General features: G+C 44.4%; 1 protein-coding gene across 2 annotated transcripts in view; it reads right to left on the bottom strand.

The window, feature by feature from the left end:
* The window catches only part of CCBE1 (collagen and calcium binding EGF domains 1), a gene marked incomplete at its 5' end in the record, with an annotated part of 148,648 nt that overhangs the window by 9,221 nt on the left and 111,789 nt on the right, over positions 1–27,638 (bottom strand). For both annotated transcript variants that reach the window (XM_079995019.1, XM_079995020.1), the window contains 4 exons: positions 3,161–3,264; positions 8,835–8,972; positions 11,744–11,878; positions 16,776–16,828. In XM_079995019.1, coding sequence (XP_079851145.1) covers positions 3,161–3,264; positions 8,835–8,972; positions 11,744–11,878; positions 16,776–16,828 — 430 coding nt within the window. The remainder of the gene's footprint in view (positions 1–3,160; positions 3,265–8,834; positions 8,973–11,743; positions 11,879–16,775; positions 16,829–27,638) is intronic.

Genomic DNA, 27,638 nt, shown 5'->3' with positions numbered 1-27,638 from the left:
TGAGCACTGCAACCCCAGAGTTGGCCACAACTGGACCTAATGGTCAGGGGTCCCTTTACCTTTTACCCATTATCCTCAGCCAATGCAGCCACTGTGGCGAATGATCAGGGATGATGGGAATAACGAATGCTCTGTTGGATTAGACCAAACAGAGGTGCCAGAGACTGAACCTGGAATCTTCTGCATTCAAAGCACTAAGCTGTGGTGTTTTCCCTTCCAAGGGCTTAGAATACTTACAGGATGAGAACATTTTCTCCCCCTGCTGAGTGTACACATATGCAATTTTAGTTTTGTTGCCAACTCGTTTATTTATCTCGAACAGATAAGACAGGCACTTTCACAAAGGACACGTAGGGGCAACAGATGCCAACCTGCAAATTCGACATGGCCCTGAAGCTCATGCAATGTATGCTAAACCAGCCACTCCTGTCTACTCTTTCTTCACTATATCAGGGTCAGAAGCATCTGCCCTGTGCTTTGATGATGAATATTATTATCTTAGCCAGACACGAGCATGCACTGATCTAATTTCTATTCCACTCCACTTTCTTGATTCAGGCTTGGAATCGCTCTTGAAAATGATCTCACTCCCAAGTCTCTCTTCATGCATGAATCTTTCTTCACAAGGAAACAGAATACCTCCCTACAATATTTTCAAAAGGGACAATAGTCACGGAAATGAGATCTAACCCCCACCATGGACTGCATTACATGTACTTTTGAAGAAGTTCCGTGCAGAAACCATTGCTCAGTTGGCTTGGCGATGGATCGCCTGAGTCCAGGCTAATACTTATTTCTAATTAAATGCATACTTACATGTATCTGCGCAAGCAACATGTGCAATGAGAGCTATTCCACACATGGGAATGCTTGCATGCCTGGATTGCCTGCTATTTATTTCTTTTGGCAAAGGGCTCTCCCTCTCTCTGACTAGTTTTGCAACTCTGTCGAGGGGGATGATGGGGAAGAAGGTTTTTTTTTTTTTTAAATGTATCTCTGAAGAATTATTTCCATTATATCTGCATAGAATCCCTGAGTGCTGCAGAGAATCCTGGGGCACCATTTAGGGCAAGAATAGGCAAACTCGGTCCTCCAGATGTTTTGGGACTACAATTCCCATCATCCCTGACCACTGGTCCTGTTAGCTAGGGATGATGGAAGTTGTAGTCCCAGAACATCTGGAGGGCTGAGTTTGCCTATGCCTGATTTAGGGCTTGCTTCACAGTGGCTATTCTCCAGGTGTTTTGGAATTTCTTCTGATATAATGTGAGCTGAGAACAGGACCAAGCACTCCACACTGAAGGGAGAGATCGGTGATTATAAGCAAGCTGTGTTCCAGGGAAATTTGCTTACCACTGCTGATATTCTATCCAACGAACTGCTAAAAAGGAGCTATTCTGGGCTCCTTTGGGAGGAAAGGTGGGATATAAATTTAGCAAATAAATGCATACATATACAGTAAGCTTCTGAGAACTCCAGAACTGTCATGTCCATCAGGCAGCAGCTGAGCTCCAATACTTCACTATTATTTTGCAGCCCCATTTGCACTCTGCAAATACCATTCACTGTAAGCTCTTTCTTATCTCCCCATACTGCTCTAAACCCAGCACTGTAGTGTCATTCTGGTGCATCTTCTTGGGGGTAAGGAAATGGTGGCTTCTGGAACACCCAGAACACCCCAGAACATCTACTGCCACCCGAAAAGCCCCCAAAACATATTAGGAATCCCACCCTGCTTGAAATAACTCCAAATTTCAGCTGCCTCTTGCCCCACCCTCCAAGATTCCAAGCCTAGAGTTGGAAGATTCACACTTCAAGCTTAGCCTCACATCATGCTATCAGATTCCTGATGATATTGACCAGGGTGAGTTTCTCTTGCATGAGATAAAACACAATACGGTTCCCTTGTGGATTCTTCTTTTGAAGGTTTTACAGAATAAAATTAGCTTCGTAGTCTTATATTAAAACAAAATAACAAAACCCTGGAAAAGGACTCTTTCTCTTATGTCCTCTAGCTGAATAGCAAGATCCACCACACCTACTATATTTTTCCAAACAATCCCATGCAAAACACACATGACAACCTTCACAAAACTCAAGTTTTCACATGTGTCTCAGTTTTACATGTGTCTCAGATTTTAATTTTATTTTATAAAAAAAGATAATTACCATGCGTTGGGAGAAAAATAGATACCGCCCCCCGGCAATCTGTCACATTATATAGCTTTGAAATGAATAATTGCCCATAAAATAATCTAGAACCGATTGTCATATAGAAAACATAGCATCCATGCTCTTTCCTTTGAGGATTTAACCTCTCCTGTATCAGAAAATAGTGTGTGAAAAATATTTACAGTTCAACTTCATTATGTGGGATTCTATTAATGTACCCCCAAAATATGGTAAATACAAAATGAGATTAAACTGACTCTTGTAAAACTGGCCACTCAACTGGAAGGGACCGAAAATCTGGTTCTAGGACTACTCATTGCCCTAAATTAAGATTATTCTTCTGAACTATCTTTTATGAAAACATCCCCAAGTGACTGTGTTTTTTTAAGCCTCCAAGGAACAAGATTGCACCGTTTCCCTAGAAGACAAATTCACTTGCTGAATGTCTATATCTGGGTTTATTGTTCTGCAGCAAACCTATGAAATATCTTATTTAGAAACTTCATTCTGGCCAAGCCCATTATGTCTTTCTTCTCAACTCATGTCAGCGGCGTAGCTTGTCGCTCAGGTGCCTGGTCTGCAGCCAGGGGTGGGGTGAGCCGGCCATGGGGGCGGGGTGCGCTGTATGGATCCTATCCGCTGCCTCCCCCTCAGCTGTAGGGCAGCTGAGGGAGAAGCGGAGGGCAGAGGCAAGTCCCACGCTGCTGTTTTAGGCAGTATGGAGCCTGCAGGCACCCAAGCCACCATGTCACTCCCAGGAGAGACGCGTGGCTCAGGCACGCTGTGGTAATTGCCAGCCCCCATGGTGTGGCGCCCAGTGCCAGCTGCATTTCGTTACGTTTGATGACTAAACTAAAAAGTTTCGTGAGCCCATTTTTTTTATATATAAAAAATTTACAAACTCGTGTTTTTGTCATTTTGTCACCGCCCCTCAGTGATGACACCCGGGCTGGACCGCACCCCACGCCTCCGCCACTGACTCTTGTACCTTTTGTTTCAGTTGCAACACTGTCTGCTTGATTTGATAGAACTCTTTGCAAGAGGCACAGCAGGCCCCTGGTTTCACCACGTTATCAGCCTTCTCAGAATACCCTGCAAAAAGGGGAAAAGAGAAAGAGAGAGAGAGAGCGCAAATATTCCAATGCATTTTTCCCCCAAGAGGGAAGAAAACAAAGCAGGGGAGAGAAATGCCAAAGAAAGCTGTGCTGGGGTGATGAGCCTTTGACGTTTTCCTTCCTGGCCATTCCGTGAGAGGAAGAGTTGCCCTTGGTATTAACAACCTTTCCCAGTTGTGAATCACCATGAAAGGCTGCATAGATCCAGCCTAAGCTCACTGCAAACAGTCTTAGCAGCAGCTGTTTCCAGTTAGCAGGTCTTAATGCCCTTTTGTAAAACTCTTTTTATATCTGGGGCGGTGGGGGGGGGGAAGTGTTTACCTCTCTACTTTTATCTGAGTCTTTACTGTACAGGACCCACAGTGATTTATAATCCCCCTTCAAGGGCCAATTTTTGTATGCTGTAAATTGTGCCAATATCTCATGCAGCGAGACCTTTTGCTTGCAATTTGCACAAAGCCGGCCTTTATCACCACTGATTATGTTTGCTGCGCAATGGAACGCTTAATGGCAGAAAGGGTCAGAGCCACAATCGCAATAAAAAGTAACTCTGAAATATCTACTGGTACATTGCTGGAGCCACTGAAACGCAGAGAATCACAAGAGAACACAAGAAGTATCAGAATAAGATGCTCTTTACAGAGCTTTAAATCTTTAGGAATGGCACAATTTACTCAGTGCTTTTCTTCTGGAAAAAATGGTGCTGGTGCTGAGTACCCCTGAGTACCCCCAGAAAAGCACTGAATGTACTTATTAATTCTTATTATTGGCACCAATCAGGTTGAGGCTAGAAGTAAATTGAGGCAAGGGTGGGAGAACTCCCTGCGTGATGGGCAGGAGCCAGATATAGTCGGGTCAATTCCAATGCCTAAGCCAATACCGCTTATATTCTGTAACCAATAAAGTTGTGGCCTAAATTTGCCCAATAACATTAACCTAATATCTGTCTCCTTGTGTCATCAACGAGGGGTTGGTTTCGGGGTCTCGACACACAATTATCGGCAACAAACAGGTTGAGGCTAGAGGTAAATTTGTTAGAGGTACAGTCGTACCTTGGATCTCAGACACCTTGGCTCCCGAACGATCGAAACCTGGAAGTGAGTGTTCCAGTTTTTGAACATTCTTTTGGAAGCTGAATGTCTAAGCGGGCTTCTGCGGCTTCTGATTGGCTGCAGGAGTTTCCTGCAGCCAATTGGAAGCCGCGCTTTGGTTTCTGAACGTTTTGGAAGTCGAACTTCCGGGATGCTACATATTTGCATCCTGAACTGCTCAGCCTGGATAGCTCAGCTGGTTAGAGCATGGTGATGATAACACCAAGGTTGCAGGTTTGATCCCCGTATGGGGCTGCTGCATATTCCTGCACTGCAGAGGGTTGGACTACATGATCCGCAGGGTCCCTTCCAACTCTATGATTCTATGCAGGTCCTGCATTCAACAGGGATGATCTACACGTTCTCCTCCCCACACCCACCTGATTCTATGAGGCTTTCTCAATAGTTTGCCCCCCCCCCCAACAAGCTGCAAGTTCAACACCCACTGTGTGTTGTTTATAGAGGCTACATTGAAATCCCTTGCCAGGGTCTGAGGCCCAGAACCAACTTGCATCCCCCTGTGCTGCTTGCGCAGAAGAAGTAATAACACGCAGGAACTGCTGGAAATTTAAGGCACGGCAGCCTGTGACATTCACCAGAACCCTACAAAGGCATCAGTTAAGCCCCACAACTTACACTGGCAGCAGCTGAGGTCATAACCCAAGGATGGGCTCTGCAAAAAGGTGAGAATCAGATAAAGGAGGGCAGAGGCCATAAAGCAGTTGTAGCTTCCTGGCCAGTAGCAAAATGTTTAGGGCTGTTTTCACTTGGTTCCCGGCAGCAAAGGCTAAAGCTTGCAATGGGTGACCTGGCGGGTTGCAGGTACAGGGATCACTTTATCTTCCACAACACATCTCTTTGGAGTTAAGAGTAAGGGAGAGGCACTTCATCTGCCAAGGGAGACTACTTGCAGCAACACCAGAGCAAATCAAGTGGCATTTCCTGATCCCTATAAAAGCTTGAGGGAGAGGCTTACTTCCTGCTTTTAGCAAGTAGGACACTGTAGCCAGCAAGAACATGGTCCAATGAATATTCGCTTCTTGTACTCAGAGGCTGTGGGAAGGATTCCTGAACTGCAAGGAGTTGGATTAGATGACCCTTCAACTGGAAATTCAATGATTCTGTGAAACCACTGAACCCAGTAAGGGTCACACAGTCACAGGAAAAGTGGAGCCTGACGCCCCTCCCCCAGCCATGTAGGAAAGATGGGCAGGAACTAATGAGGGCCTAGTCGTACAAAGCCACATCTTTTTCACACCTGCTAAGCTCTTCCATCTCCTGCACAAGGACTGAACTTCAGCATACAACAGATGTAATGCAAATGCAAACTCTGCTCCCCCAAAAGTTGAATTGTTTTTCCAGACAGAGAGGGGCTGAAATAAGTCAATGCTCCTATGCTTTCTTCCATAGTGTTGAGTACTGGAAACTCTGTTTTAATAAAAATGAAAGCCGAGGCTCTCAAAGTTCTGTACCAAACTCTACAGAAGAAGTGTGAAGGACTGAGAGGCTTCTGAATTATTTGCCACCTCAGTGACAGTGAAACCGGACTCCCAGAATGCATTTCTCTTCCGCATATGAAGCTGATGTCACAGATAAGCTGAACTATTCTTCCTTTGTGAAGTCAGCTGAAGCTACCTAAGCGCTTTGTGTGTGTGTGCTATCATTACTGAAAACGTGGTCTTTTCTTGTCTGAAGTTAGACAATAAAAAAACGAACCCAGCAGCAGCAGCAGTTCCTAAGATAATACAGTGGTATAATAATAATAATAATAATAATAATAATAATAATAGTAAAAAGGTAAAGGTACCCCTGCCCGTACGGGCCAGTCTTGACAGACTCTGGGGTTGTGCGCCCATCTCACTTAAGAGGCCAGGGGCCAGCGCTGTCCGGAGACGCTTCCGGGTCACGTGGCCAGCGTGACATCGCTGCTCTGGCCAGAGTCAGAGCCAGAGCCAGAGCCGCACACGGAAACGCCGTTTACCTTCCCACTGGTAAGCGGTCCCTATTTATCTACTTGCACCCGGAGGTGCTTTCGAACTGCTAGGTTGGCAGGCGCTGGGACCGAGCAGCGGGAGCGCACCCCGCCGCATGGATTCGAACCGCCGACCTTTCGATCGGCAAGCCCTAGGCGCTGAGGCTTTAACCCACAGCGCCACCTGCGTCCCATAATAATAATAATAATAATTTATTATTTATACCCCGCCCATCTGGCTGGGCCTCCCCAGCCACTCTGGGTGGCTTCCATAGAAAGCAAAAATACAGTACCTCGGGTTAAGTACGTAATTCGTTCCAGAGGTCCATTCTTAACCTGAAACGGTTCTTAACCTGAAGCACCACTTTAGCTAATGGGGCCTCCTGCTGCGCCGCTGGAGCACGATTTCTGTTCTCATCCTGAAGCAAAGTTCTTAACCTGAAGCATTATTTCTGGATTAGCGGAGTCTGTAACCTGAAGCGTATGTAACCTGAAGCATATGTAACCTGAGGTACCACTGTACTGTTTGATGGGGCAGTAAATTTACTTGAAGTTCTCAGGTGGGATTCACCTAGCCAGCCCTATCAGCAGAACCCCTGCTCAAGGACATCCATTTGCACAGTGATGATTTTGTGCTCCCATGGGCTTCCCATACCCCCACAATGGGCCACTGAGGGGTCAGGAGAACCCCCAAAACAGCACATGGTGGTGGGGGAGTGGGGAGACCTATTCAACTGGCAAATGGAAACGCTTGAGCAGATGAAACAATGCAAAGAGCACAATGTTGAATTCTACCCATTGTTTCCTGTACGTTTCCGAGCACAATTCAAAGTGTTGGTGCTGACCTTTAAAGCCCTAAATGGCCTCGGCCCTGTATACCTGAAGGAGCGTCTCCACCCCCATCGCACCATTCTGCCCGGACACTGAGGTCCAGTGCCGAGGGCCTTCTGGGGGTTCCCTCACTGCGAGAAGCAAAGCTACAGGGAACCAGGCAGAGGGCCTTCTCGGTAGTGGCGCCCACCCTGTGGAATGCCCTCCCATCAGATGTCAAAGAGATAAACAACTACCTGACATTTAGAAGACATCTGAAGGCAGCCCTGTTCAGGGAAGTTTTTAATGTGTGACATTTTAATGTATTTTTAATCTTTGTTGGAAGCCGCCCAGAGTGGCTGGGGAAGCCCAGCCAGATGGGCGGGGTACAAATAATAAATTATTATTATTATTATTATTATTATTATTATTATTATTATTTCCATGTTGAGTCCCTGCATGCATTCCCCCCACCCCACAAAGCTTATGTTATCATCTGTCTTGTATTATCTGCCATTGGTTTTCATTTGATTATGTGGCTATGCCGTGCCCTCTCTACAATATGCAATAGGATCTTCATGTCACAAAGATGGTCCATTTCTTTGGTGCCCCTCCCCATATTCAAACCTGCAGCTCAAATTCACAGGCGGCTAAGGGCAGCAGACAGCTTTCATCCCTCTGGCGCTGTAAAATAAACACACACTAATTCATTTTCTCCATCCTGTGTGTTATCTTTGGAGATTGAGTGAGATACTGGTGTTGTGCTGTTGTTTTTTAATTAAAAAAATCAGTATATTATTAACATTGTAAGAAAGAATTTATCAGACGATCTGCCTTGAAGACCTAAATTCCACTGCAATTTAAGCCAGCTATTTTCGAAAGGTTATTGCAATGCAAATGGTTTTTTTGTAGGCTGGCAATGGCGCATGAACTTCTATCTGCCACAAGATGGCATTCCTAAGCAGATTGTTTCAAACAGTAGACTTAAGAGTCAGAGGGAGAAAATCCTGTTCTCATGTATGGTGGACTGGAATTATACCTGCTTAAAATATTTCTTCTGCATAGCTATTAAAGGCGCAGAAACTCTGTCACCTGGCCACTCGGTTTTGCAAAGCTGGATTAAAAAAAGGAGGCTCAAGAAGAGTACTTTTGGGATCTTAGACATTCAAACGTTATGGGAATCCTCTACCCTCAAAATGTCTGTAAGGAACTGATTCTCTGCTTTTTTGTGACTTGCTGGACAAGAACAAGGTTTAACTAGTCTCGTTTTCTTACTGGGGAAGGGAAACTGAAGTCAGCCAAGAAAGCATCACGTTTTCAGTTACAATAGCTGACACACCAGGGGCATAGATAGCTTCATCTGACTTCACAAGGCAGAATGGTTCAGCTTGTCTATGACTTCAGCTTCATATGCAGAAGAGCAATGCATTCTGGGAACTCAGCTTCACCAGGAATGGCTGATAGCCGTGTGGTCTGAGCTGGAACAACCAGCTCAGAACATAATGGCAAGAGCTCTGAATCAACTGATCTGGAGGCAAAAATATGCAGTTTTAATAACACCTCCATCTGAGCAAAGGTCTTTAGGCTTGGAGCTTTTCACTGATTTTAACAGTTCACAGTGTGCACAGTGGATCCCTTTGGGCCAAAATAATTTAAGAAAAAGCAATGCAATACCTTTCTCTCCTTTGGTGCATGTTTTCCCATCATCTTCACGTATGTACCCCTCATTACATTCACACCGATAGCTGCCAAGGGTATTGACACAGATGTGGGGGCAGAGAGGCTCGCTGCTTGTGGCACACTCGTCAATATCTGAAAGGGGATGGATGCCGCAGTGGATTAAAAAAAGTGAGGGAAATAAGAAAGGTTTCCTAAAACTGTTGCATTAATTGCACTCAATTAGTGAGGGACTACTGCTCAGTGGAACTATGTGTTGCATGCAGCAGATTCCAAACTCTCAACCCCCATCATCTGCAGTTCAAAGGTTCAGACAGCAGGTGATGAGAAATACCTCTAAGTTGCTGGAGAGATAGTGACAGCCAGGTTAGACAAGAACCTGTGGCCCTCTAGATCAGGGATGGAGAACATATGGTCCTCCAGATCAATGTTGGACTCTGAACTTCCATCATCCTTCACTGTTAGCCATGTTGGTGGAGGCAGCATCTGAATTAATCTGAATTAACTACGTAAAGGTTTAGAAAGAAATCCAAAAAGATCTGCAAATTTGGAGTAGAATGCAATTGTCATTGCTGGGTAAAATTTCAGATATAAAAATGAATATACTCCCAAAGATGCTATTCCTATTTCAGACTGTACCTATAGTTAATGACAACTGAAATTTTAAGGAACGGCAAAAAGATCTATCTAAGTTTATTTAGCAGGGGAGAAAACCCAGGATAAAACCTAAAATGGTGATTGACACTAAAGAGAGAGGTGGTTTTGCCCTGCTTGACGTACAATTATATTTTGGCGCATCATGTTTATGTTGGTTGAAAGAATGGATTTTACTAAAGAACAGATACCTATTGGACTTGGAAGGGCATGACCTAAAATTTGGGTGGCGTGCATCCCTGTGGTATGGGAAGGCCAAGATATATGAGAGTTTCTCAAACTACTTGATTAGGAAAAACCTGCATAGGATATGGGGGAAATACAAAAACTTATTAGAAAGGAAAACATCAATGTGGCTGTCACCAACAAAAGCCCTTGCAAGGAAAAATAATAATATACAGAAAAATTGGAGTACATATAGAGATTTGCTAACTGTCACTAGGGAGGAATATAAATTGAAAGAGTATGGAGAGATAAAAGATCAAGTGACAGATTGGTTAAGTTACCATCACTTGAATGCAACATTTAAGTTAGATAAAAAAATATGGATTTGCGGAACAAAATTCACAGTTTGAAAAGGAGTTATTTGGATCCAGGGTAAAATAGACTAGCAAAAATGCCAAAATCAACAGAGGGCAATTGTTGAAAATGCAAGATAGAGGAGGGAACTTTTCATCACATGTGGTGGTCGTGCAGCATAATTAAAAACTATTGGGAAATGATCTATAATGAACTTGTAAAAATGTGTTAAAAATCCTTTTCTAAAAATCCAGAAGATTTTTGTGGGGTTAATAACAACAGAAGTTACCAAAAAAAGAGAATTTTGTTCCTATATGCGACAATTGCTGCATGTGTGTTATTAGTGCAAAAATGGAAAACAGATAAGGTATCAATAAAAGAAGAATGGTGTATTAAACTGATAGCATATGAAGAGCTAGCAGGAATGACCACTAGAATAAGGAATCAAAATGATAAAAGATATAGGAGGACAGGATATTCTTTATTGAATATATGAAAAAGTATGTGTCAGGGGCTCAGGAGCAGAGGCACAGGGAAGAGAGGAGATGGAGAGCGAAGGGGAAGAATCCGAGGGGAGCGTAGGAGAAGAGGACAGTGGACCGAGGGATTCCATGAGCCTCTCCAGCGAATCGGAAGATTCACAGAAGGGGGCGCCAGTGGCCAGGGGTAGGGGGTTCCCAAGGGGAACGCCCCAGGAGCAAGGGGGCAGCAGGGACTCCCAGAGCAGTAGTTGGAAATCAGGACCAGCTTCCCCACCAGAGCAGAGTGGGGGGGAAGAGTCCCAAGGATCGGGGCCAGTGCATTCCCCACCAGGGAGAGAAGATGAGGCAAGGCTGACCACGCCTCCATCAGAAAGTCGGACAACGGAGGGGAGGTCAGATCCGGCCAGTATCCCGGAAGAGGGAAGCAGTGACCGAAGTAGTGTAACGGTTAGGAGAAAGGTCACCGGGTTGGCGCGAGAGGCAAGTTCAAATGTACAGGAGCGCGGGACAGCAGAGAATGAGGATTGGGAACTGGGTCCTAAAGCCCGCAGGAGGCAGGGGGAGGAGCTAAGCGACTCAGAGTCGGAAGAGTCCAGAAAGGGCAATGCCCCAGCGGGCAGGAGGACCCAGAAGAGGAGAGAGCAGCGGAAAAGGTGGAGCAGGGCTAGGATCTTAAACTGGTGTCAGAGGGGAGGAGACTCAGATGGGACTTCGCCGATCTAGGGTTTAAGATGTAGGGCTGCGCGCTGCGGCTTTGAAATGGAAATTGAACTTCAATAAAGACTTTTGTACATTACGACAGCCTAGCGTTGGTCCTCTGTGAGCTGGGACCTAGAGGCAGCTCTGACAGTATGATAAACAACCTAGCAGGATGGTAAGACTCTCAGCAGTGTAAGAAATAACTAGAGTTTATATAAGGAGTTGCGATAGACAGCATGAACCAAGAAAACACGAGGAAAAGAAGGGATAAAAGGAACCAAGGAAGGAGAGGATGGGAAGTCGGTTAAGGATGTTTTCTGGTGGTTGTTTTTGTTATTTCAAAATTGTTACTTTTTATTATTCCAGATATTATTTCCTTTTCACATTATTTTTGTTTACATTTTGAAATGTATCAGAAATGCAAATGAAAAATGCATCAAAAAACAATAATAATCTGAATTAACCAAATTTTGGAAGCGCATACAAATCCGTATCTTTGAATTTATGGCAAGTAACCTTGCATTAATTTCAGGTGCAATCTTTTCCACCCACCTAAGCAATAGGGTTTCTCTCTGTTCTTGTGCCTTTCACGGTCATACCGATAACCAGGGTAGCATGTGCATAAGACTCGTCCAAAGTTGTCTGTGCACTGTTGTTCACAAGGAGCTTCTGCGCAGACGTCATAATCTAACGAGAGAGAAATGTGCTTGTTATTAGCAGCTGTACAACACTGCAAAAGCAATTTGGGAAATTAGTGTTTGTCCTTCAGTTACCAATGTAGTTATATTCCTGTTACTAATCAAGAAAACGTAGACCTCAAATTTTTATTTACACTGGATTGCTATGTGTGACAAAAGAACAGGCAAAGAAACAGATACCCCTGGAAGAAAAAGAAGATGAATATAATTACATAATGTTGTTTTTCTTCCATCACCTTCAGGATATTTTTTTTTTTTTTTGGGGGGGGGGAACTCTCAAGAAAATTCTCTGAGAATAGAAGTTGGTTAAAAGAAATATACTAAGCTAAGAACCGTAGATGGTTGTAACTGTTGGGCTGTGGAGAAGCTGCACGCAGTTTAGTGAATGCACTGTACACCTCCACAATGCTATTTCCAGAACCAAATTTAGTGGTTTACAGGATACAAGGACAATCACCTCCTGGCAAATAGAAGGGGAAGAAATGCAGGCAGTGAGAGATTTTACTTTCTTGGGCTCCATGATCACTGCAGATGGTGACAGCAGCCACGAAATTAAAAGACGCCTGCTTCTTCGGAGAAAAGCAATGACAAACCTAGACAGCATCTTAAAAAGCAGAGACATCACCTTGCCGACAAAGGTCCGTATAGTTAAAGCTATGGTTTCCCCAGTAGTGATGTATGAAAGTGAGAGCTGGACCATAAAGAAGGCTGATCGCCGAAGAATTGATGCTTTTGAATTATGGTGCTGGAGGAGACTCTTGAGGGTCCCATAGACTGCAAGAAGATCAAACTTATACATTCTTAAGGAAATCAGCCCTGAGTGCTCCCTGGAAGGACAGATCCTGAAGCTGAGGCTCCAATACTTTGGCCACCTCATGAGAAGAGAAGACTCCCTGGAAAAGACCCTGATGTTGGGAAAGATTGAGGGCACAAGGAGAAGGAGACGACAGAGGACGAGATGGTTGGGCAGTGTTTTCGAAGCTACCAACATGACCAAGCTGCGGGAGGCAGTGGAAGACAGGAGTGCCTGGCGTGCTCTGGTCCATGGGCTCACGAAGAGTCAGACATGACTAAACAACAACAAAGATGCAACTGGAGATAGGTAGGATCAGCTGAAAGAGGGGAGACACACTGTTGGAACAAAGGAAGGTACTTTATAGCCTGCCAAACTAATGGTCCATCTGGCTCAATATTTTCTACATTGACTGGCAACAGCTCTTTGGGGTTTTGAGAGTAGATTTCAGGAGGCAGTGGCTCTCCAGGGTTCCATTGCCAGAGGCAGTCACAGATGAGCAGAGTGCTGTTGCATTCAGGTCCTGCTTTCGGTTGGCCACTGTGCGAATAGGATGTTGGACTTGATGGGCCACCCCTTAACCATGCAGGGTTCCTGTCTGAGAGAAGGATTCCAAGGCCATGGAGATTTGCTCTTCAGACCCACATGAAGGTCATGGGTGGAACTGATATGGGGGTGGTGTTGTGGGTGGTGCAGATACCAGTGAGGAGGTAGTCAGGTGGAGTGCATTCCCACTTGCCCCTTTAAGCATTCAGGAAGACCGCCTGAAGATGGTTAATGTTCTGCAAGTTTCCCTGCCTCGGCTCCAATTCACTGGCTGTTGCTAGTGGTGACAAGGAATCACAGGGCACAATCATGCTATGGTTTGTGTGATACTACAGGGCAGCTAGGAGGAGATATGGGGTTTCTGTGCTGCTTTCTATGGCCTCCACCATATATATTCAGCCATGGGGGGGGGTGTTTCTCCAAGGGAAGAGGGTCTTTGCATCCTCCTTTCATTGGGCTAGACTGGAAAAGTAATACACCAGCTTGCAGGCATTGGCAGCTGCATCCACCCATGACTGGCATTTCAAGTGTGACATTTCTCTCTCGCATGGAACTAATCTCCATTTAAGAGGGAGAGAACATGTAAACCATCACTCTGTGAACTACAGCACCAAATGTTTATTTTGCTTCATGCATTCAGAATCGACTTTGAGTCTTACAGTTCCAAGCTTACTGCAATTGTGCTGACTGTGTATGATGCAACGGAGCTCCATCGCAGCTCAGGCTTCTCATTGCTAAATTGTTTAAGCACAACAACTTCTATCCCACCTATTTTCCAGAAGAAACTCAAGGTGATTTTTTAAAATAAAAAAAGGCAACAGTTATAAAATACAGAACAATTCGAAGTTTACATCGTAAATCAAAATATTAGCATAAAACCCAAGGCCACAGTAACAACGGCAAAACAGCTATCAGAATTAAAACTTCAGAATGTTAGAACAAAAGGAAATATTAAGCCTAAGGCCCCTTTAAGCAATGAACAGCCACGTCTCCACTAGCCGTCAAAAGCAGTGATGGGGTCTGATGCTGCATGTTTGCTAAAGTGTTGCATGCAGCAGGTGCCACTGTAGAAAAGGCCCTGTCCCTGGACACCACCAAGTGTGCCTTGTGGTGTTACGGAATCTGAAGAAGGAGTTTGGAGACAACCAGAGCATGCATACAGAAGAAGGTGGTCCTTGAGATAAACAGGTCCCAAGCCATTAAGGTTTCTAAAGGTTAACACCAGCACCATGAATTGAAGCTGGACACAATGTGCAGCCACGATGGACTCAAAATGCCTCTCAGTTGTCAGAATGCTCCTATTCCATTTGGAGCTCGATTTTGCAGAACAAACGATTCCAAGTGTTTTCTCAGCATTGAGCCAAGATAGGTGAGTCACCGGTCGAGTTTGCTCACCTGCTAAGATTTTTATTCATAGTTTGGTTTTGCCCCAGTGCATTATCAGCTCTGTGTCTGGCTGCCAAGATTTCCAGGACTCTGAGCTGCTAAAGCAGCACATCTGCCAATAATAAATCAACCTGATAAAACCAAGGTGAATCCCTTTTGTTGACTGCAAGAGGCAAAAGAGTGCGTTGAGTTGAGCACTTGCATCTGTCTTGGCAACATAATGTTCACAATGGTACAAGAGCAGCCCTTGATTGCCAAAGCAGAGAGCACACAGCCCATAAAACACTACTGTTCCAAATAACACACAGTAAGTGTAAAACTTTAATAAATGATAAACCGCCGGCTGAGCTCATCTATGCAGTATTTTAAAAGGTGGTGCAAAATTAACACTCCCGTTCCTTTTAAAACCACATACTTGATTGTTTTAAAGCCCTGCCTTCTAAGGGTCTCCAAGGGGTGGGCCCAGGGGAGAGGTGAAGCACAGAGCCAGAGAAGAAGAGAAGATGGCATTTGGGTGGCACATTATGTCTGCTGGAGGGGCTTATGTCTGCTAGAGCCAATTGTTGTGATGTGCAAAAATATTAGGGTAAAACCCAGATGCAAATCCATGCTTAGCCATCTTGGGCTAGTTACTAAATTCTCCCAGGAATGTTGTAAGAATAAAACAGGGAGGTGAGATCCTTGGAGAGGATGGGCAGGGTAATATACAATAAATAATAGAAAACAGGGAGGGTGTTTTAAAAAGCCAAGTTCTTTTCCATCAAAGCAGTGCAGATGCAAGGTACTGAACAATGTAAGAAGAAGGAGGAAGAGGAAGAGGAGGAGGAGTTTGGATTTGATATCCCACTTTATCACTACCCTAAGGAGTCTCAAAGCGGCTTACATTCTCCTTTTCCTTCCTCCCCCACAACAAACACTCTGTGAGGTGAGTGGGGTTGAGAGACTTCGAAGAAGTGTGACTGGCCCAAGGTCACCCAGCAGCTGCATGTGGAGGAGCGGAGACGCGAACCCGGTTCCCCAGATTAGGAGACTACCGCTCTTAACCACTACACCACACTGGCTCTCTGGATAGACTGGTCTAAGGCATGAGTAGGAAGCAGGTACTCAGACACAGCCATTGGGGGTGTGAGGGCACCGCCTCAGGCAGCAGAAGCCCCCCAAAGTGACGTCCTGCCTGCCCTACCACCTCCACCCCTGGCAAAGAAGCGGTGCTGGCATTGGTGGCAATTTGGGGTAAGATCTTGTGCAGCTTGCAATATCTCTCCCAAAATCAGAGAGGTCTGACCTGAAATCGGCTGTGACACTGGCAGGGAGGGCAGCACAGGCAATGGCAGGGCAAGGCGGCACTTCCTGTTGCACCTCAAGTGGCGAAAGGGGAAGTGCTGCCCCTGTCCTCAGGTGTCTGACCCCTCAGTCTCAGAGCAAAGAAAGGTGTGAAACAATCTTCTACTGGTTGGCCTACAGATTGCTGTTCTTCAGAGTGGACCCTGAGACTGCTGCCTTACTTCCACAAAGGCCTTTTATGCATCAGAATAATTGTCCAAGCTATCTAATGTCCGCAGTGTCACAATTTATATCTTTGTCAATGATCTGCTCCTCATTGCTCCCAAATAATCATTTCAGGAGCATAATCCATCCTCAGAAGAGATGGTTGAAGTAAGAAACTGAAATGGTAAATTTGGGTTGGTTTATTCACATGACTTTGAAGGCCTATAATGTGGAGACTGTTATGAAGCAAAAGGAGACATCGTCAAGCTCAGATACACCTAGTGAATGTCTAAAATTATGGCGTTATAATGATGACTGGGGACACGACAGCAGCCACTGGATGATTTTCTACAGCAGAGGTAGTCTATGTGGTTGCTTTTGGATATTGTTGAACCCCAGCTCCCATCAGCCCCAGTCAACATGGTCAGTGTTGAGGGATGATGGGAGCTGTAGTCCATCAAAGCCTGGAGGACACCTCATTGGTTATCCCTGGTCTATACTCACTAACCACCCAACCCAATGTATTTATACTTGGTAATCGTACTGAGTTTAGTGAGACTTACTCCCAGGTAAGCATGTAGAGAAACAAATATTTTAGCCCATATTTATTAAAGTACAGGAAGACAGAACCACTGTAGTGATAAGTGTTGGAAAGAATAATTTAAGAACGTACCTTCAGGAATGCATTGTCCAAGAACAAACTTATAACCCTTACAGCACTTTTTCCTAAAAAGACAAAAACAGAAAAGTATCTATTAGATGGAATTAGTAAATTAAGATCCCAGTCCTATCCATGTTTATTTGAACATAAGTTCTACTGAATTCAGTGGCCTTTCCCCCAAGCAAGTAAGCATAGCTTATGACATTACCTGTATTACTTTCAGAAAGGCCAGTAATGCAAGCAACAGCTTCAGCTAAAGCTACTTCATTATTGTAATGTTGTGATTTGTGTTGTGTTGTGTTGTCTTGTCTTGTATACAGTACAATACAGTACAGTATTGCATTGTATTAAAACATTTATTCCCATTCCTCTGCTTCAAGGCCTGAGGCAGCTTACAACAATATTATGTAAACTGTTTAGGGGTTTGGATGATTAAATCATATATTTGTTGTTATTGTTTAGTTGTTTAGTCATGTCTAACTCTTCGTGACCCCATGGACCAGAGCACGCCAGGCACTCCTGTCTTCCACTGCCTCCCACAGTTTGGCCAAACACATGTTAGTAGCTTTGAGAACACTGTCCAACCATCTCGTCCTCTGTCGTCCCCTTCTCCTTGCACCCTCAATCTTTCCTAACATCAGGGTCTTTTCCAGGGATAAATCCTGTTAATTCCCCCCCAACAAAAAAAGCATAACCCTCAGAACAAAATACAAATGGGAGACATGAATGCAAATGCAGGTCTGAAACTACCACAGTAAAGTGAGAAAATGAGATGGTAGAATTCTGAAGCCATAAAACAGACTGTACTAGATTGACCGCAGGAGCAAATGAATGCTCTCTGGAAGGGAAAGGGCACTCCCATTCAAAACAACAACAACAACAACAACCATCAGTGTGCCATAGGGAGAAATTATAGACCAGCCTGCTCACTGTTTATGCTACGTTTTCACTAGTGCCAAATGTATTGCTCTGTTTTCCTTTGGACCCCACCAGCGATGCTGAGAGGGGGGCATTGTTGTCTGGGTGGCCCAGGACCTCCATACACACTGCCCAGGCTTGCGCCCTGGGGAGGTCACTCTGGTGCTGGTAATGTGGCAGTTGGACCTCACCCCCAGAGGCACGCTCCATTGTCTCGTGAGACAGACAGATGCCAACAAAAAATGTTTTGCAACTAAGATCCTTCTCCAGCTACTATTTGTACAGTCAGTGCTGGCTCCAGGTATGAGGGTGCCATGGGCCAGGTGTCCTCTGCTCATGAAACCCTCTTGTCTGTCAATGGTCCTGGCAGGCTTACCATGTGGTGGGCAGCAGCAGTACTAGACGGCTGGGTTCTGCCACTATTTTAATTTCCCACAATGCCCCAGCTTGTTCACTCCTTTGTGGAAGTGGGAAACTAAAATGGCGGCCTCCAGAGGTACACCCTATGGCCCAGCTCTGCTTAGAGTGGCATGTCAGAAATGAACAGGGAGCCCAAGGCTGTCAGTTGTGAGTCCCAAGGCCATGGTATCTGCCGAAGCATGATGGCTGCTGAAGCCAACCTTGTGCACATGCATCTTTAGAAACAAGATGCCCTAAACCTGTGATCCACATGAACTCCTAACTTGATAAAGGGTGTCTGAAAGCAGACTGGTGGGAAAACAAAAGTTCAGCTACTGAGACTTGCAAAAGTTAATGTTGTCGTAACGATGTTCATGATTTAAAGAGAGCAGAAAACAAGAGTTGACATTAATAACATATTTCAGTCTGCAGAGGAGTAGCATAACATGTGGTCCTGCTAATCTGGAAAGAGGTTCCTTTAGGTATGAGCAAGATTCAGAATTATCCTATGCTGCTTTGGTAGGGGAAGGGCTAAAGGTCAGCTGTAGGGCACATGATTAACCAGCCAGTTCCCCATTCCATTTCCAACAGATATTCATCGTTCTGCATGTTCAGTCCTCTAATGGCTGGTTTTTCTGGGGGGGGGGGAGCAGACACCCTGGTGCCTAATCCCAGCAGTATTAAAATCTTGAATTTCCCCATTGATTTCCATGGGAATCCATCACTTCTAGCTCTTGAGGACATTTTAAAAGAAACATCACAGCATGAACCATGAAATGACCAATCCATACAATGAGATGGTTCTGTCTACCTGTTTTATACCCACATCTCTCTCTGTCCCTCTTCCTTTTCTGTTGACTCCTATTTCCCTTCCCTCCCAGTTTTCTGTTTCCCACCTCTCAACAGTTAGTCAATATTCCATGGGCATGGAACACACTCACTTCTCATTAGAGTCTTTCTGTGGCCAACCCCTCCCCAGTTTTTGTTTTGTATTTCTGAAAAATCTGAAGTTGCCCCATGTCTGCTGATACCTCCCACATATTTGCAATTATTGACATTTTGGCTGCATGAGCAACAAATGGGGGCAGAACTGACTATCCCAACAGATGCTTATGATTTTTTAAAATATATGTTTGTGTGTGTGTGTGTTTTCATTTATGAGAATGAGGGAAAAATAATAGGATGTACAAATCAATCAAAGGAAAAAAACATAATTGAAAATGGGACTGTGTGAAGCACAGAGATTTGAAGAAAGCAAAGTTAGAGCTTTCTCTGTGGGTGGTTCCTTGAGTTTACAGGAGCTTTAAATAATAGGCAGAACAATCCTATGCAGGTCTGCTCAGAAGTAAGGCCCATTGAGTTCAATGGAGCATAAGTAAAGGTAAAGGTACCCCTGACCATCAGGTCCAGTCGTGACCGACTCTAGGGTTGCGCGCTCATCTCGCTCAAGAGGCCGGGAGCCGGCGCTTGTCCACAGACAGCTTCCGGGTCACGTGGCCAGCGTGACTAAGCCGCTTCTGGCGAACCAGTGCAGCACACGGAAACGCCGTTTACCTTCCCGCTGGAGAGCGGTCCCTATTTATCTACTTGCACTTTGGGGTGCTTTCGAACTGCTAGGTTGGCAGGAGCTGGGACCAAGCAACGGGAGCTCACCCCTTTACGGCGATTCGAACCGCCGACCTTTCGATCAGCAAGCCCTAGGCTCTGTGGTTTAACCCACAGCGCCACCCGCGTCCCATCAATGGAGCATAATCCCAGATAAATTGATAAACCTTAGGATGCAATGCTAGCCACACCTACTTTGGATTAAGACCCATCAAGATCACTTTTGGGTGAACATGCACAGTATTTCACTGTTAATGCTTGATATTTCATAGCTCACTAACAGTTCTCTCATGGTGGCCCTTTAATGGATGCCTTAGTGGGTATAAATCTTGCTTTCCTATGCAAGAGGAGACTCTAAACGCAGTGGAAACCTTCATCTTGTATATGTAAACCAAAAGTAACCTTTTCAGTCCAGCTTCTTCTTAAATTACACTTTAAGCGAATGACCTAGCTTTCCCCCCCTTTCAAAGTGTGGTTTCCAGAACATCTTGCAGATGTGGTTAGAGAAATCAGATGTCAAACTAAGGACTGCGAGTTTACCTTCTGCCCCTTAAACCGCAAGTCTTAAGACAGAGAGCTATAAAATTATGCATGGTGTTGAGAAAGTGAATAGAGTGCCCCCCCCCCCGCCCCAAACTCATAATACTAGAACTTGGAGCCATCTAGCAAAACTTATTGGCAGAGGATTCAGGACAAGCCAAAAGAGAATCATTCTTCAGACTACAACACAGCTAATTTATGGGATTCTTCAGCGAAGTGATGTGATGGCCACTAGCTTATAAAAAATTAAAACGGGATCAGAAAAATTCATAGAAGACAGACCTAAGACAGATAGGTCTCTCAATAAACATACAAATACTCCAGGGCTGAGGAGGAATATAGTGAGATGGCTATTGCCTTTATGTCCTGCTTGTGGTCTTCCCAGAGGGCCACCTTCAATGCTGGGCTTGAAGAACCATTGGTCTGATCCAGCAGGGTGCATGACTCCCAACCTGAGTAGCAGCTTTGACTCTGACCTAGACAGTGGTGGACGTACATTTTGGGGGCCCTGAATCTGGAACTACTATGGGGACCCCTTCAGAACCAGCAACAAGGTCTTGGTAACCGCTGTTATCTTCTTCAGTGGAGTTGTTCCAAGACAGATCATCACACTTTTACAACATCTGTGCTACTGACTTTGGGACTGTTGAAATATACAGATCAAAAAAGTAATCAATCTGAGTCGTGCAACTCAAATTTGGTCTACTAGACCCATTTTTTTTAAAGCAACATGTCAGTCAGTCAGTTTGGTTTATTGTGGTTTATTTAGCAAGCAGCCATTGCACACATGAAATAATAACAACAACAGGAATACTGCTACCAATAATGGTTAACATTTCTAATCCCCAACCCCTAGTGGACAAATCATTTCCTGTTTCCCCCTCAAGTTTTGTTACACGAATCTGTAAAACCTTCACAAGAAATTTAGATGTTCGAAAGGATATAGATCTCTCAACATCGGTCAGCAAAAACCAGGTCTTTGCAAGAGACAACCTTCCTTTCTGTGATCTTAGCAATGGATGGATTTAAACCCTAACCCTAACCCTAACCCTTCCTAGATTAGGGGCCCTGACGTTTAAGCTCCATTAGTTTCATAGTAGACCTAGATGAAAAAGGGCTAAGCAGAGCAGAATAATCAGCAGGGAAAGAGGTGGACTAAGCAATGGTCCCTGGTGCTAAGCCTGAGGCAAAACATACCCAGCCCTTGATTCAGGTAGGTAGCCGTGTTGGTCTGATGCAGTACAAATATATTAAAAAATTGTCCAGTAGCACCATAGAGACCAGCTAAGTTTGTTCTTGGTATAAGCTTTCGTGTGCATGCACACTTCTTCAAATACATGCACACGAATGCTTATACCAAGAACAAACTTATTGGTCTCTAAGGTGCTACTGGACAATTACCGTATTTTTCGCTCTATAACACGCACCCAACCATAACACGCACGTAGTTTTTAAAGGAGGAAAACAAGAAAAAAATATTGTAAACGAAACACTGGATGTATGATTTTTGTGGTTCATGCTGTGGCCACAGATATGTGATCTGACAGTGAGTTTGGAGTAGCCCAATGCAAAAATCCTGAGGATCCATGTGGATCCATGCTTTGTAACCACGTTTTTGCACCACTGCGGCCCCAGGCAACAGTGGGTGCGTGATTTTTTTGGTGCAAGATGTAGCCATGGACATGCTATGTGATCTGATGGTGAATTTGGGGTGACCCAGTGCAAAAATCCTGAGGATCCATGTGGATCCATGCTTTGTAACCACGTTTTAAGTGGGGAGGGAAGGAAAAGCACTCAAGGGACAAGGAGCACGCGTGGGGTGTGTGGAGAAGGATGCTGCTAATAATGCAGAAGAGAGGTTTAAGGGGAGAAGGAGCACACGTGGGGTGGGTGGAGAAGGATGCAGCTAATAATGAAGAAGAGGGGTATAAGGCTCCTCTCCTCTCCCACTTTGCTCCTTTAAAGCAAGCAGGCTCTGCTTTTCTCCCTCCTCCCCGCTCATCCCCAGCTTAGCGAGCTGAGTGGGGAGGAGAGAGGAACAGAGAGCCTGTTTGCTTTAAAGGAACCAACCGGACAGGAGCCGCTTACATTCATGTAAGCGGCTCCTCTCCTCTCCCACTTTGCTCCTTTAAAGAAGCAGGCTCTCTGTTCCTCTCTCCTCCCCACTCAGCGGCTCTTCTCCCACTTTGCTGTTTCAAAGCGAGCCACGGAGGAGGGAAGGAAGGGGAAACATGGATCCTCTGCTCACGACTGCAGCAGATCCCCCCCGCCATCCATAGGCATTCCCACCATAACACGCACAGACACTTCCCCTTACTTTCTAGGAGGAAAAAAGTGAGTGTTATGGTGCAAAAAATACGGTGTGTGTGTGTGTGTGTGTGTGTGTGTGTGTGTATATATATATATATATATATATATATATATATATATATATATATATATCTCCAGCCCTGCACAGGAATCCCCAGAGGCACCGAGCACCTAAAGAGGCAACTGCTTCTTCATCTGGAGACCCCATGCTCCTCATTGCTGGATGACTGGTCCAGGCAATGAGCCAGGAAAGAGCGAAATGAGAGGAAATAGAGCCCTAGGCTCCAAGACATAAGACTGGCCCTTGAAGCTCTCAAACGGAGATGAAAAGACCTGATTTCAGCTTGGTTGAAGCACCAAGATGCTCCAACATGGCTTTTTAGAAATGTAAGTTTCCCTACTGAGCATTAAGGGTGTGTTCATATAACCATTTTGGGTTGATTAGCAAAGGGAAGATTAGCAGATTAACTTCCCATAAATGGCATCCATTCCAGAAGGACACACACACACACACACACACACACACACACTCACACTTTTTTTTGCTTGGTTTTAATGATGAGCCTTACAGGTACAGTACTTTCCGTAAATAAGCTTTTGCTTTCTCAGAATGCCCCTCTTCTGCTGTCTCTTCCACATTAACAGCAAGCCGAAGCCAACATAAATAGCACATGAGGCTTTAAGGCAATTTCCCACTAACTTCGTAAACCAACAATTCAGAGTTTCAGGCTTCCTCTAAAAGTCAGTGACGCAGGTGAACCTGCAAAGTGTCCAAAGGGCTACAAACCTTGGCTGTAAGAACTGACCCTTTCAAATTAGCAACAGACTATCAAAACTATGTAAAAAGCAAAACTCTGGCCTACATGGTTTCAAAGATTAAGCTGAGCACAAATTCTTCTTAATGAATTTAGGATATCTGGTGCTGTGGGGGATTGGAGGAAGTTTCGCAAACACTGGTCTTCATTAAACCTTCTTGTAAAATGCTGCTGTGAAGTTTTATCTTCAAGAAAAACAAAGGAAGGAGGAAGACCTTTCAAGGGTGCACCAAGAAGACTGTTTGCTTCCTCCATCCTGCCTACGGTAACATGTAGCAGAATATCTCTGAGGCGTTTTTCATTAGATTAGTATTTCACAAGCTAAACTAGGCTACTGCTATATGTGAACATCAGAAAGGTTCAGACAATCAGAAATATATATATATTTCCCAGGATGTTGTTTGGGACTTGTGGAAGTCAGTTGTTAGTTCACCACGCTTCGACCAGTGTGATGTCTCAGCAGAGTATGTGGAGCCTCAGCAGACAAAACTGAGTTTAGCTGCGGGTGGCACTGTGGTCTAAACCACTGAGCCTCTTGGGCTTGCCGATCAGAAGGTCGGCGGTTCAAATCCCCATGACGGGGTTAGCTCCTGTTGCTCTGACCCAGCTCCTGCCAAGCTAGCAGTTTGAAAGCACACCAGTGCAAGTAGATAAATAGGTACCGTTCCAGCAGGAAGGTAAACGACGTTTCCGTGTACTCTGATTTCCATCACGGTGTTCCACTGCGCCACAAGCGGTTTAGTCATGCTAGCCACATGACCTGGAAAGCTGTCTGTGGACAAACGCTGGTTCCCTCGGCCTCAAAGCAAGATGAGCGCCGCAAGTCCATAGTCGCCTTTGACTGGATGGACTTAACCATCCAGGGGTTCTTTACATTTACCTTAGCTACACCACAGACACGATTTACACCATGGAAAAGAAACCTCCAGGGAAGAGAGAATGCAAAACCAAAGAGCTAGTGAAGTAATATTGGCTTTCTGTTCCTTCCAAGTGCCCATATTTTGAACCTTTGAGGACTTTCTTGCCATTTCTAAATGCAGCAGGCACTACATCGTGCCTTGAATGTGTAAGAAGCTTGGATAGGTAATGTTTCCAGTACACAGAAAACAATGTGGCTGGCTTGAAATTAATCTGACATATGTGAAATTCTAAAATGCAAGGCCTGAAGTGACCCATGGCACTCTGCACGCCAGTTATGTTTCCCAGAAGCAATTTATCAAAATGGTTGACACCGAAGTGGATGATTAGCAGAGTTATTTTCCTGACAAAAGCTATTGTCAGGCAAGAAGAACAAGGCTGACAGGCATTTTCTGAGCAAATTACACAACTATATTTTCATAACGGTTAGCAAACAGGCTGTCATTGATCTGACAAAACATCAAACACAATGCCTGTTTTGTGGCTCTGAGCAACTGTGCGTTTTAAGTCCCTCAAAACCTCTTCATAAAGCCACAGTTTTTAGGTGTATTCCTAAGATGATGTTATAAATTGGGGGGCAGGCAAGGCCCCAAACCTCTAGATTCAGTAAAAGGTTAAAATTTGAGCAAAATCACAAATTCATGAGTTTAGCAGGGGCTGGAAATAATACCAGCTGGCTTCCTCATGAGACGAACTTGGTGATGGCTCACTTATGGGGTGGGTCGTTTAAGACACAAGAGACTGATAATGACCTGCTTTGTTTGATAATGGTGAGGCAATGGGCCCTGATAAAAGAAAAAAGCTGGTTGCTTTGCAATAGGCTTGGGAAACAAGAGGTTGTGATGCTGTAAGTGGAAGGGGCAGTCGCTGTTTTTCTGTAAGTGGTTCTGGCAAGAAGAAAGAAGAACTGGAGAGGTGGCCATGCAGTTCAGAAGAAGCCAGTGGAGGGCTTTGTTTGTTTTGCTTTGGGTTTTTTTTTGGGGGGGGGGGGCGGAGTGCCAGCACTCACAATGAAGTTGTTACGGTAAGTGCCATACTTTGAACATTTGAAAGGAAAAGGTGCCAGTACTGCGTACTCTTCAGTAACCTCAGAAAAAAACACTGGAAGAAGCCATAGCACAGAGACACAGGCAGCATGGCTGGTCCCTCTGCTTGCAAACCCAAGTCTACTGCTCCTAAGAGGGAAGCAAAGGACCCTCTTGAGATGTAAGTGCTCTGAACTCTCTGCGTAGTGGATTCAGGTGTATATATGTGTAAATTAAACCATATATCTTAAAGACACTGCAGTCTCTGCTATGCCTAATTTCCAATGGAAACACAAACCCTGGGTGAGTGCCTGGAACCCCTTGGAATCTTGTCACTGCTTGGCAGAGATTGCTGGTGATGTGTAACATTATTTTAAATATGCACCCCAGAAATGTAATATGTGAAAGAGATAGGTGCATGTCTGGAAACACATATATTGCACAGGTACACTTGTAAGGAAGTACAGAATAGTCCCTAGTGGCCACTTGGCTGTGAGCCAACAAGTGAAAACATGCCTTGGCCATTTTGTTTGGATACCAGATTGCATCCAAAACACTCTTCTTATATGGTTAAGTCAAAACATTGGAAATGGAGAGAAGACATTTGCAAATATAGCTAGTATTCCTTTTTCAGTGGTTTTTTGGGGGGGTTGGGTGTCAATAGCACAAATCTGATTGACTGAAGGCATTATGACAACATCACATTTGCAATGTGAACCCTGATTGGGTGGATCAAGGAACAAGGAAGAACCTTAAGAAAAAGCAGATGAGGTTGTGAATAGCACACAAATGCAAAGATGGGAATTTTAGGCAGCTCTTGAAAGCATAACTTTTGCCCCCAAAATTATGTTTAACTCTGCTTCTTATTTAGTCATTTATGGGTCCACTCCTTGGGTACCTTAAAGAGTATATATCTATAGCTGACAAACAGTATAAATATATTTGGTCATAGGGATTTTGAGATCTAGATGTAATACTTCTGATCTTGTATAATTTTAGGTACAGCACATTGAATTCAGAATAATCTCATAATTATTCAGTGAACTGCAGGTCACAAAAATGCTTATTTATCTGAACACGCACAAAAATCCCACTGAGACATTTGCCTCCTTGCCAAAATCCTGTATGAACAAATAGCGACCATCTGTGTTTGCATGCATGTCAAGTAACCAGTAGCTGGTGGGAGTTCAGCAATAATTCATACACTTATTTTTTTAAAAAAACATTGCTGCTGTTTGGTATGGCCTAATTGAATGCTGGCTGTTTCTTGGGAGATATGTATCAAAGTTCTGAAATAAATGTCTGCTGTCAATCTACAGTCAACGGGCTGCATCCAAGTGTTCTTCCATTCATGGAAGGGACTTTGAGCCAGTGGAGGCTTCCTTGAATGGAAGGAAGAGGTAGGTGACTTTTGCTTTTTCACCCATTTCCACTGCATCCCTGAAATTTACTCCAGAAGGTTGGAGCATGTGCCAGGACAGCAACAGAGACTGCAGGGGAAAGAGGAAATTTCTGAAAATCTCTTCTGTCCTCCTTTCATTCACAAAAGCCTCTGGTGATTGAAAAAAACTTCCATGGATGGAAGGACAGCATTAGAAAGAACCCAGCGTGTTACATTTCCACTATCATTCCCCACAGTGGTCTTCTGTTATATAGTCAGAGCTGAAACCGAAATGCTTGGAGGTTCACAATGCAGGGGGACAATGCAAATGTTCTTTCCACCACCATCCAATTCTCAATTAGTCTCCATGCCAGTTTTCTTTCCAAGCTCATAAATCGACTGCCTGGCTGATGGCACATTGTCAGCTATTTGTCTAAACAAAGGTGAGCCAAAATCCAGTACTAATTACTGCACATCTGTCCAGACTCTCATGGAATTCTTAAACTTCCATGACTCTTCATTTGCGACTCCAGTTTCACAGAAAAAATGCATGCTAGATAGAAAGCCATAATTCTACTCCACTAATGAACAAAGTGCCAAAGGAGGAATTTGGAGCTCGTTAAGTTGACTAGGTCAACTGAGTTAAACAGCAACAAGTCGCTGGTGGGTTTTTAGATTTATTAAATCTACTCCACTCCAGTTTAATGCAGAATCTTTCATCAGCAAGATCACAAACATGCTGCACAAGGAACAGCTAATAAACTGCCTTTCAAACGCTAATAAAAATCCAATCACACAACATGCAGACACACATGAACACCTATTGTACACAGGCACACAGAAGAGAAGAGTGAGCCTGAGGAATGTATAAATGTACCAGGCAGAATTGAAGCCTGGCAGTATCCCAAATAGATTCTAAACTTTTTAACAAAGTCAAACAGCATTATATAAATTATTGGGAAAT

This window comes from Podarcis cretensis (genome assembly GCF_951804945.1).
Source record: "Podarcis cretensis genome assembly, chromosome: 11".
NCBI classification, from domain to species: domain Eukaryota; kingdom Metazoa; phylum Chordata; class Lepidosauria; order Squamata; family Lacertidae; genus Podarcis; species Podarcis cretensis.
Note: the sequence above shows the minus strand (reverse complement) of the source record. Positions and strands in the feature narration are given on the sequence as shown.